This window comes from Thalassophryne amazonica, chromosome 12 (genome assembly GCF_902500255.1).
Source record: "Thalassophryne amazonica chromosome 12, fThaAma1.1, whole genome shotgun sequence".
NCBI classification, from domain to species: domain Eukaryota; kingdom Metazoa; phylum Chordata; class Actinopteri; order Batrachoidiformes; family Batrachoididae; genus Thalassophryne; species Thalassophryne amazonica.
In genome coordinates this window covers 33,595,025-33,607,435 of record NC_047114.1, presented here as the reverse complement: position 1 = coordinate 33,607,435, position 12,411 = coordinate 33,595,025, and the positions used below count along the sequence as shown (strand labels likewise).

Sequence of the window (12,411 nt, the reverse complement as noted above, 5' to 3'; positions counted from 1 at the left end):
TTGCATTTTCCTTTAGCATGAAAGTATCACCTTTATGTAGCCATAAAAAAAGCAGTCAAGTTCTGCTTCACATTCCATTAAGACAAATTCAGACCTGTAACACCACACAACTGAACCAGATCAGCTTGATGGTTTGTAGTAACGTAAACCAGAAAAACTTAGGACAGTATGGAAAATGCAAAAGAGAAAAAAAAGCAGCAATTCTTACATTTACTTTGACTTCTATTTCATTTGAGACCGTATGAACCAAAGATGTTTCATGTTTTGTGTGGTCAACTTCATTACCTCCACCAAGGAAGTAGGCCGGAGGTAATGTGAATGACATTTCTTAAAAAGAAGACCTGAAAGTTCAGCTATAAATGGACAAAAATTACATCTGAGATGCAAGTCTAGATTTGATGTTTTGGTGAAAGAAAATCTTCCTCTGTACCACTTCATCAGGAAACTGTACAACTGGGACAAAATGAAAAGCATGCACTGTGCACAATTTCTCCAGTCACAGCCACAGAAGCCTGTAACTTCTTCTGGGTTATCTGAGTGTTTTGGTGGCTTTCCTCACTCTTCACCTTCTTGCACAGTCACTCAGTTTTTGAGAACTGTCTACTCCACACAGATTTACCACAGAGTGCCATATTGTTTGTATTTCTTCATAACTGATGTAAATAAAGTCAAGCCACCAAGACACCCATACAACTCTGAAGGAGTTATAGGCTTCTGTGGTTGTGGCCACGTCACAAAAAAAAAAATCAGTGGTGACTGGATGACGAGTGACTGAGGAAGTATCACCAGTAGCGGTAGTCTGGCAGTCTAATAGCTACTTTTAGGTCCTATTTCCAGTCACTTTTTCTGTTTATTGTCTCTATAGCAGTGAAGCGGTTCAACATTTTGTCTAGTGTCTGAGTCTATGTATTTAATCAGTACAATGAAAGCACGAGGGGAATTGTGTCACTAAATAAAAGGCTCAGCCTGTGGTTTCTGATGAAGTTAACACTGACATTGGTGGAACAAACAATTAAGAATGTGATAAAGCTGTGAATGACATCGTTTCAGAAATCAAATCACTTAAAAAGCTGTAATGTAATCTTCCACAATGTATATACTTTTAAGAACAAAAAATAGAAATATCTGAAATGAATAAATCAAAAACCACATAGCTAAAAACAAATAAAATGGACTGTCAAGCTCTATTAAATAATTGTACTTAAATAAACAAAGGTGCTTTAAACAAAGTTGATATACTGGCTTTTTGTGTGTGTGTGTGTGTGTGTGTGTGTGTGTGTGTGTGTGTGTGTGTGTGTGTGTGTGTGTGTGTGTGTGTGTGTGTGTGTGTGTGTGTGTGTGTGTGTGTGTGTGTGTGTGTGTGTTAATTTGTCCGCCTCTTGATTTCATTCTGAAATGTTCCCATGCCAGAACTGTGGACTACGCCACTGAAACAAACTCCATTTAGGATTACGCTTTAAAACATTCTGGCTGGAACTGCACAGTCAACAGGAAAACAACAACAACAACAAGAAAAACACCTATTGGCTCAAACGTGATCGTCATTTCACCTGGTTCACTGTCACGGTTGCACTGTGTGTACGTGCAGTGTGGCAGAGCTGCCCGACCCTCAGCAGACAGCTGGATCAGGACCAAAAAGGTCTGGGACCTCACTTAGAAACATTTCTCAACAAAGTGTAGGATTCAGCAATTTGTACCTATACTTGAAAAGGTGCACAACTCTGACGATGTGTATACAACAGCACCTTGTGGAAAAAAGTTGTGAATGCTACTAAAATACTTTTCAACAAATGGATAAAGGCTTGACATATCACATCCAGTAAAAACAAAACATTAATAGCTTCTTCATTTTTTAGATAGCCAAGCTCCCTGCTTCCCCCCACCCACCAATTTAGCAATGTAATAGCTTTTATGTGCTTCAAACGAGTATTTCCCCCCTCCGATTGTCAAGCCATCGCACAGGGTTCCAAACAGTGTTGCTTATTTTGCTTCCCGTTTTTGAACAAAACAGATCAGAAATTACTGACAGTTCTTGCAGCCGTAAGGGCAAGTTTTGTGACTCTCAATGGTCATTAAGGGTGTTTTTTTTGTTTAGTACACTCAGAAAGTATTCACAGTGCTTCACTTTTTCCACATTTTGTTAGGTTACAGCCTTATTCCAAAAAGGAGCAAATTAATGTTTTATCTCAAAGTTCTACTCACAACACCCCACAATGATGACATAAAATTTATTTATTTTTTTTTGCTCAATACACTGTTGGTGCACCTCTGGCAGCAATTAAAGCCTCAAGTCTTCTTGAATATGATTCCACAAGCTTGGTGCACCTATCTTTGTGCAGTTTTGCCCATCCCTCTTTGCAGCATCTCTTGAGCTTCATCAGGTTGGATGGGGAGTGTCGGTGCACAGCCATTTTCAGATCTCTCCAGAGATGTTCAATGGGATTCAGGTCTGGGCTCTGGCTGGGCCACTCAAGGACATTCACAGAGCTGACCCGAAGCCAATCCTTTGATATATTGGCTGTGTGTTTAGGGTCATTGTCCCGCTGAAAGATGAACTGTCGCCCCAGTCTGAGGTCAAGAGCGCTGTGGAACAGGTTTTCATCCAGGATGTCTCTGTACATTTTTGCATTCATCTTTCCCTCAATCCTGACTAGTCTCCCAGTGCCTGCTGCTGAAAAACATCCCCACAGTATGATGCTGCCGCCACCATGTTTCACTGTAGGGATGGTGCCTGGTTTCCTCCAAACATGACGCCTGGCATTCAAACCAAAGAGTTCAATCTTTGTCTCACCAGACCAGAGAATTTTGTTTGTCATGGTCTGAGAGTTCTTCAGGTGCCTTTTGACAAACTCCAGGTGGGCTGCCATGTGCCTTTTACTAAGGAGTGGCTTCCGTCTGGCCACTCTACCATACAGGCCTGATTGGTTGATTGCTGTGGAGATGGTTGTCCTTCTGGAAGGTTCTCCTCTCTCCACAGAGGAATGCTGGAACTCTGACGACCATCTGGTTCTTGGTCACCTCCCTGACTAAGGTCCTTCTCCCCCGATCCCTCAGTTTAGACAAGCAGCCAGCTCTAGAAGATTCCCGGTGGATCCGAATGTCTTCCATTTACACATGATGGAGGCCACTGTGCTCATTGGGACCTTCAAAGCAGCAGAAATGTTTCTGCACCCTTCCCCAGATTTGTGCCTTGAGACAATCCTGTCTCAGAGGTCTGCAGACAATTCCTTTGACTTCATGCTTGGTTTGTACTCTGACATGCACTGTCAACTGTAGCACCTTATATGTGGACAGATTTGTGCTTTTCCAAATCATGTTCAATCAACTGAATTTACCCAAGGTGGACTCCAACTAAGCTGTAGAAACATCTCAAGGATGATCAGTGGAAACAGGATATACCTTAGCTCAATTATGAACATCATGGCAAAGGCTGTGAATACTTATGTACACGTGATTTCTTTGTTTTTTATTGATTTTTAATATATTTGCAAAAATCACATTGTCATTATGGGGTATTGTGTGTGTATTTTGAGTAAAAAAAAAAAGAATTTTATCCATCTTGGAATAAGGCTGTAAAATATCAAAATGTGAAAAAAGTGAAGTGCTGTGAATACTTTCCGGATGCACCATGATTGAGAATTCACATACACCATCACAGTGGTTTCAGATGTGCCGGCTTTATCGAGGCAGAATGCACGTTCCAAATGTTTAAATGTTTGATAACTACCCATTTATTTTTGCATACAAACACTGTATGACTGAATGTTCAAGAATTTATGACTGAAGGACCTAGAAGAGGGACTGAGAAAAAGAGTGAGAAGCCGCTTCAGTCTGTGTGCTTTTATAAGTACACAAAGAGTGTTATGCCCATCTGTGCCCTGTGTGTAAAACTTTTTTTTTTTTTTTTTTTTACAGTAACATTGACATTACAGTGCCATTTCAAAATAGGACAGAATTATGTAGAAACCGCTGGCATAATCATCCCTAAAACAAGATTGTTTGTTGCCAGACTTTCTTTAAAATTCATTCACATGGATGTCATGTTGTGGCTGTGGATGACTTTAAAAGCACAACCAAGGTCACATGTGCATTCTTCTCAAGGGTGTGATAATCAAAAATTAACTATTATTGACCATTCTAATTTATGGTTCACTTTCCTCACAAGCCTTTTTACTGTAGACTACACTTTTTAAACCAAGTTGCTATGGGCATGGCGACAACCTGAGCAAAAGAATTCTCCTGCCTGTAATATTACATCGTTATCGCACGTGTTCATTAGAAATAGGAAAGTGACTGACCTTTGACCTCTTTATCTCCAACACAGCTTCCAGGAAGTCTATTTCATTAAACTTTCTCACCATAGGTTCCAGTTCTACAAGACAGTCTAAAATAGGAAAGAATATGTTGTAATGGCACATCACATTTTCAAACTTTAACAAGCTAGAGCACGGTTTTTAGATGTACCCTGTTGCTAAGTTACTGAGAAGAGGTCAGACCAGTATAAAACAATAGACAGCCCATTATGACTTGTGACTGACTGATTAATCGGCAGATGATTAACTGGGCTGACTAATTGCATTCTGAGATAATCAGCCTTAGCCAATGTCTGTGATCATTAGGCCAATTTAAAAAAAAGACATTTTCAGTCACATCTGCCAAGCAGACTTGTCATTGTGGCTTCTGTGGAGCAATGGCAGGGCTGTTCCTTGTGTTAATTTCCATGGAGATAGGTCCTTCAAACCATGGGAATGGATGCTCTGAAATAGTAGGAAACATGCCAATGGCAAATACTGGATGCAATTTGACCTCAGAGAAAAATGTAAGATTTGAACAGACCATAAAAGACAGTAGTCGTGGCAAATAAGTGTTCTTTTAAGAACAGCTGTTTTGTTTCTCATTTGTTGTTACTGGTACATTGTGTCACATAGGGTGTATCAATTATATATTGGCCACCAACCACCCTAGTCTCTTTAAAAAAAAAAAAAAAAAAAATTGCCACTAGCATTGGTTACTGAAAACTCTGTATTAGTCGACCACTTATAAGGACAGTGTTGTTTAAAGTCATCTGCCAAATGTGAATTCCATCAGAACAGGGGTGTGTGCTCACTGAGGAAGGAAGGTCGATCATCTGGGTTAGCGGTCCAGCTGCAGGTCATCAGGTTGATGAGAATATCTCTGTTAGGAATGTCAGCGGGCAGGCTGTCCAGGTTGGTGTTCGGACGTAACCCACGCAAAACGCTGAACATGACCTGCATAGGGTTGGTCACATCTGACCCCACAAACAAATTATTACTCTGTAAACACAAGAAAAACTTACACAAAGAGTTTGATATAAAAACTATAACCCTCCCCTCAAAAAGAGTGTTACCTTCAAATGGGATCTGTCTGGACAGCACTTCCCACATAATGATGGCATAACTATGGTGTACAAGAAGAAATAAAGACAAAGACAGAAAGAAAGAAAAAGAATTAGAATCATTCCTTATTGGCTTTAGGAACACAGGGACTTAAACTTTATCTTGAACATGCGTGAGGCTGTTAAGACTAACGGTGGTTAATGGGCCTATACAGGACTTCTTCTGTAGACTGCAATGATCCATACATTCATATTTTACCACAGTGGTGAAACCTTTATAAATATCTGTTGTCATCATTCACCTTTTGACAGTTAATCATTTGTCCAAATCTTAGCAGCACTGTGTTTTTGAGTGTGCCAACAATACAACGTCAATGGATGGTGGCCAAGTGGTTCGTGTGCCTGAGTGCAGGAGATTCCTGGTTCAAACCCCACCCCTGCTACATTTCTTCATGTAATGTGGAGTTGTGTCAGGAAGGGCATCCAGCATAAAACTTGTGCCAAATCAACATGCAGATTCACCTTGGATCTGCTGTGGGGACCCTGAGTGAAAACAAGGGAGCAGCTGAAGGGACTTACTTAACCAGTCAAGAAAACAACTGCGTGAAAAAATAGTCCAACAGTTTAAGAACAATGTTTCTCAACATTCAATTGCAAGGAATTTAGGGATTCCATCATCTACAGTCCATCAGAAGATTAAGAGAATCCGGAGAACTTTCTACAAGTAAGCAGCAAGGCTGAAAACCAACACTGAATTCCCGTGAAAGTTGATATGAATGAATGCTGAAAGGTACATCCAGGTTTTGGAGCAACACATGCTGCCAACCAAGCAACGTCTTTTTCAGGGACGTCCCAGCTTATTTCAGCAAGACAATGCCAAGCCACATTCTGCACGTGTTACAACAACGTGGCTTCGTAGTAAAACAGTGCGGGTACTATACTGGCCTGCCTGCAGTCCAGACCTGTCTCTCATTGAAAATGTGTGGCGCATTATGAAGTGCAAAATACGACAACGGAGACCCCGGACTGTTCAACAACTGAAGTCGTACATCAAGCAAGAATGGGAAAGAACTCCACCTACAAAACTTCAGCAATTAGTGTCCTCAGTTCCCAAACACTTATTGAGTGTTAAAAGGAAAGGTGATGTAACACAGTGGTAAACATACCACTGTCCCAGCTTTTTTGAAACGTGTTGCAGGTATCTATTTCAAAATGAGCAAATATTTGCACAAAAACAATAAAGTTTATCAGTTTGAACATTAAATATCTCATCTTTGTGGTGTATTCAATTGAATATAAGTTGAAGAGGATTTGCAAATCATTGTATTCTGTTTTTACAACCCCTGGCAAAAATTATGGAATCACCGGCCTCAGAGGATGTTCATTCAGTTGTTTAATTTTGTAGAAAAAAAGCAGATCACAGACATGACACAAAACTAAAGTCATTTCAAATGGCAACTTTCTGGCTTTAAGAAACACTATAAGAAATCAAGAAAAAAAGATTGTTGCAGTCAGTAACGGTTACTTTTTTAGACCAAGCAGAGGAAAAAATATGGAATCACTCAATTCTGAGGAAAAAATTATGGAATCACCCTGTAAATTTTCATCCCCCAAATTAACACCTGCATCAAATCAGATCTGCTCATTGACATTGACCCTATGCCATGACATTGATCCTATGTGTCTTTTTGCAAGGAATGTTTGTGCAGTTTTTGCTCTATGGCAAGATGCATTATCATCTTGAAAAATGATTTCATCATCCCCAAACATCCTTTCAATTGTCCAAAATATCAACATAAACTTGTGCATTTACTGATGATGTAATGACAGCCATCTCCCCAGTGCCTTTACCTGACATGCAGCCCCATATCATCAATGACTGTGGAAATTTACATGTTCTCTTCAGGCAGTCATCTTTATAAATCTCATTGGAAAGGCACCAAACAAAAGTTCCAGCATCATCACCTTGCCCAATGCAGATTCGAGATTCATCACTGAATATGACTTTCATCCAGTCATCCACAGTCCACAATTGCTTTTCCTTAGCCCATTGTAACCTTGTTTTTTTCTGTTTAGGTGTTAATGATGCCTTTCGTTTAGCTTTTCTGTATGTAAATCCCATTTCCTTTAGGCGGTTTCTTACAGTTCGGTCACAGACGTTGACTCCAGTTTCCTCCCATTCATTCCTCATTTGTTTTGTTGTACATTTTTCGATTTTTGAGACATATTGCTTTAAGTTTTCTGTCTTGACGCTTAGATGTCTTCCTTGGTCTACCAGTATGTTTGCCTTTAACAACCTTCCCATGTTGTTTGTTTTTGGTCCAGAGTTTAGACACAGCTGACTGTGAACAACAAACATCTTTTGCAACATTGTGTGATGATTTACTCTCTTTTAAGAGTTTGATAATCCTCTCCTTTGTTTCAATTGACATCTCTCATGTTGGAGCCATGATTCATGTCAGTCCACTTGGTGCAACAGCTCTCCAAGGTGTGATCACTCCTTTTTAGATGCAGACTAAAGAGTAGAGCTGATATGATGCAGGTGTTAGTTTTGGGGATGAAAATTTACAGGGTGATTCCATAATTTTTTCCTCAGAATTGAGTGATTCCATATTTTTTTCCTCTGATTGGTCTAAAAAAGTAACCATTACTGACCGCCACAATCTTTTTTTCTTGATTTCTTATAGTGTTTCTTAAAGCCAGAAAGTTGCCATTTGAAATGACTTTAGTTTTGTGTCATGTCTGTGATCTGCTTTTTTTCTACAAAATTAAACAACTGAATGAACATCCTCCGAGGCCGGTGATTCCATAATTTTTGCCAGGGGTTGTATTTACATTTTACACAACGTCCCAACTTCAATGGAATTGGGGTTGTACATAACGACATGGCTACAGTCGGACCCATTACTTGTCAGGATGAGTCCGCCTACAGGGATGAAATCCAGCAACTGTCTGAGTGGTGTTCAGCGAACAACTTCTCACTGAACACCACAAAGACCAAAGAATTACTACTAGACTTCAGGAGGAAACAGGGAGCTGAACTTGTGCCCATCTATATAAATGGTGACCGTGTTGATAGAGTGCACACCTCCAAATTCCTGGGCACTCTCATCTCTGATGACCTCTCCTGGGCTGTGAACACCATGGCAACAGTTAAGAAGGCACAACAGAGATTACACTTCCTAAGATTACTCAGGATGAGCAATCTCAATCAAAAACTGCTGACATCCTTCTATCAAAATGCTACTGAGAGCATTGTGTCTCGAGGCATCTCACTGTGGGTACACCAGGTTCTCTGCAGCAGACAGGAAGGTCCTGCAGCAGGTCATCAAGACTGCACAAAAACATCACCTGCTGCCCCCTGCCCTCTCTGGTTGACATTGCAAGATCCCACTACCTCTACAGAGCCCTACTTATCACCAAGGACTCCACATACCCTGCACACCATGTGTTCAACCTCCTATGATCAGGTAGGAGACACAGGACAGCAAAAACACAGATTATGGATTAAAAAACAGCTTCTTCCCAACAGCCATAAACACATTAAACTCAACCATAAAATAAATGATCTCCAGTGCAATAAAACTTGAAATGTACCATATAACCCCAATTGTGCACTATAACCTTGAGTGTGCAATAACCATAGAAAAATTATTATTTTTAACCTGTCTTTATTGCACTATTTATCATTTTTAAAACTGTTTTAATGCACAAGAAGAGCAGCACTCCTAATTTCATCGTCTGCTGTGCTTGCAATGACAATAAAGCTTCTATCTATAAAACAACTGTGTAGATATAGTATGTGTTGTGTGTACTAAAATCATAACTTTTTCAACCCTGGGAGTTCACACAGGGCACAAATTGCCTGTGCCTGCGGTCTTCCATTTCCTCACTATGTTCCTCACAGTGGAAACTGTTATCTGAAATCTCCAAGAGAGCTTTTTGTATACTTCCCCTAAACCATGATGTTGAAGAATCTGTTTTCAGGTCATTTGAGAGTTGTTTAGAGGCTCCCATGTTGCCATTCATTAGAAGAGATGCAAAGAGGGGAAACATTTACAATAGCCACCTTAAATACCCTTTCTCATGATTGGAGTCACATGTGTAAGGAGGTAAAGGGTCAATGAGCTTACCAAACCAATTTTGTGTTCCAATAATTAGTGCTAAATTTATTCAAATCAATAAAATGACAAGGGTGCCCAAATTTATGCACCTGCCTAATTTTGTTTAAATAATTACTGCACACTTTCTGTAAATACTAGAAACTTCATTTCACTTCTCAAATATCACTGTGTTTGTCTGCTATATGATATATTCAACTGAAATGTCTGATCCAGACAACCAGTGATTTATAAAGGAAAATCATGAAAATTGTCAGGGGTGCCCAAACCTTTGCATACAACTGTATATTTAAAAGTGTGGTGCACACACTTTTAAATCGCATGTTTTAACAATTATATAATACACATGCTGATATCACGGTTATGACGTGATTAATTGTGCCGCCCCAGTTATTAAAATGTCATATAACCATGATTCTAATCCAATTATATTTTTTCCGCAAATGTGATTGGTTAATCATGCGAGATTTCAGACCGTATATCAGGTGTAAGGTTGCAAAATATTCGACCAATAGCGCTGTTAGATGAAAAGTAAGAGAAAGTCGTGTACCGACAACGATGCCGAAATGGGTGAATTTAAGGTACCATACAAAAGTAATGATGTGGATTCTGATACAGAATTACCGTTTTACATTTGATGAATTTTCACATTTGATGGAATACTCTGTGCCCTGACCGCTGTTGGAGCAACGCTGCCTCGACGGTAAGCCTCGCCAAACAAATTACCTACAGAAAAATAAACCGTGCAAATGATGGAACTGGATTAGAATGGGAATAACCCCCTTGTGTCTGATGATTTGCGGATGTTCATGTTGGATTATTGTCGCAAACATCCATTTTTAAAACTCCTTTTTACCAGCGTCTCGTAAAGCTCAATTTGCGACCACTTAACAAGCATGAATGTCTGCAAATCAGCAGACAACAGGGTTACTCCCTAATTTGAATCCAGAAAATACATTTGCAGTATATTGTTCAAGCACTCGCCAGAAAAATGTCTCGGTGGTAATGCAAACGATCTACATAAACATTTAAGTTTACAGTTTTAAACTACAGTAGTGTGTTACCAACCCCACAGGGTTGGTGGCAGGTGTGACAATATTCAGATAAGGTCAGGTCAGGGAGCATGCATCAGCACATCCACCAGGACAGACCACACTTGATCCTGATTAACAACATGCAGGCAGATTACTGGTCCATTCACACCTTTTAAAAGTAGGTGTAAACATTGAGATCTATTGCCTCACCTGTACATATCATGTTTCACGTCTGCCCTGCGGTTCTTGGACGGCTCATACTCCTCAGGGGGCATATAGATCACGGTGCCCCTCATCTCTGTGGTCTTGGATCCTGAACCTTTACTAACGGACAGCTGCCGCCACTTTGAGAGTCCAAAGTCTGCAATCTGCACAAGACATAACCAGAATAAGAGAGAGTTAATCACATGAACTACATCATCCTGTTTCATGATAGTGAATAGTAGCCTTCATTTTATTCACCTGAACATCACTAAATTACAAATACCCCCCTCCCCCCGTTTTGAAACACCACACTCTCACACAGTGAAATTCCTAAATAATAAAATAAAAATAATAAAACAGACATTACAAAAATTCAAAGTTCACACTGTAAAAACCTCTCACCTTCACATGAAATTCACCATCCAACAAAATATTTTGTGTCTTTAAATCATGATGTAGAAGTGGTGGGTTCATGTTGTGAAGAAAATTGACCCCCAGAGCAATCTCATACAAAGTTCTCAGTCTGAAAGGCCAGGCGAGTACAGGGTACAAGTCCTTCTGCAGGCAGATAAGAGGCCAGGTATAAAAATAAATAAATGGAAAGATAAGTATCATACAGTGATGCTTTAAAAGATTCCCGACTGTTGCAGAATTACAACAATTTTTGTTATCCCCAAAAACACACACATACATACATACATACATATATATATAGTTTTCAGAAGCAGCAAGTCCGCTGGCGTGAGCACCAGCCGGCGCTTAAACTTTAGTTGTTCATGAGGTAAAGGAAATAATAATAGTAGTAATGATGATGATAATAATAATAATAATAATATCGTCTGTTTTGTGGGACTAAGTGTGCAGCTCCAAAGAGCTGCACAGATTTCGGTCGGAATTAATAACTTCAGAGTGAATCGCTGTTTTCAATCAAATGACACCTCTTTCCAAACGTTATAATACAAACTACAAATGCCCAAACCTGGGTTTTTTCTTTTCCAAAATGAGACATCCTGCATTTTTTATGAATTACATCCTGACGTGCAGCAGCCGGCTGAAGAGCTCAGCTCAGAGTCTATGGAGTTACATTTGTGTCAATATCTGAAAGGAAATGCTTTTGACAAAAACTACAGATTTTGTTTATTTCAATTTATGTCCAGAGTTCAAGGATCCAGTGACCAATTTCATATTTATTTACTTTAAGACTCAATAAAATGTTGTTGACATAGTAAACCTGCAAAGCCTACTTTTAGTGCACAGAAAATGAAGTTACTGATATAGGAATTGATAAAGAATCAGATCGATAATGGCATCGATAGATAAAATCTTATCGATACCCATCCCTAATCGTACTGCACCAAATCGCATCGTATCGCATTGTGAGGAATTGAATCGGCATCAAATCGCAATGAATCCAGAACAGGGTGAATCGTATCGTCACGTGTCGCAATATGCATTGTATCGAGGTGCGTATCGAATCATTGTCAGTGATGCCATTCACATGCCTTATATATGTATTAGGCATGTGAATAATAATATACATTATTAATAATATATATTAGGCTGCAGCCAGGCTGTAATGAGCATTTTTTTCTTTTAATTGTTCACATGCTCTTTGAGCGGTATAGTTTTACTGCATTGTGTTACTGTATACAAAGTTTGACAACAATCCTGCGTGATTTATAGCTTGGCAATAATG

General features: G+C 39.5%; 1 protein-coding gene across 1 annotated transcript in view; it reads right to left on the bottom strand.

Annotated features, from left to right (window-relative positions):
- Positions 1-12,411, bottom strand: part of LOC117521650 (receptor-interacting serine/threonine-protein kinase 2-like) — a 47,619-nt gene that overhangs the window by 10,778 nt on the left and 24,430 nt on the right. Inside the window, exons 3-7 of the mRNA XM_034182973.1 lie at positions 11,118-11,273; positions 10,722-10,879; positions 5,369-5,418; positions 5,108-5,269; positions 4,299-4,384 (exon numbers count right to left, since the gene is read on the bottom strand). Coding sequence (XP_034038864.1) covers positions 4,299-4,384; positions 5,108-5,269; positions 5,369-5,418; positions 10,722-10,879; positions 11,118-11,273 — 612 coding nt within the window. The remainder of the gene's footprint in view (positions 1-4,298; positions 4,385-5,107; positions 5,270-5,368; positions 5,419-10,721; positions 10,880-11,117; positions 11,274-12,411) is intronic.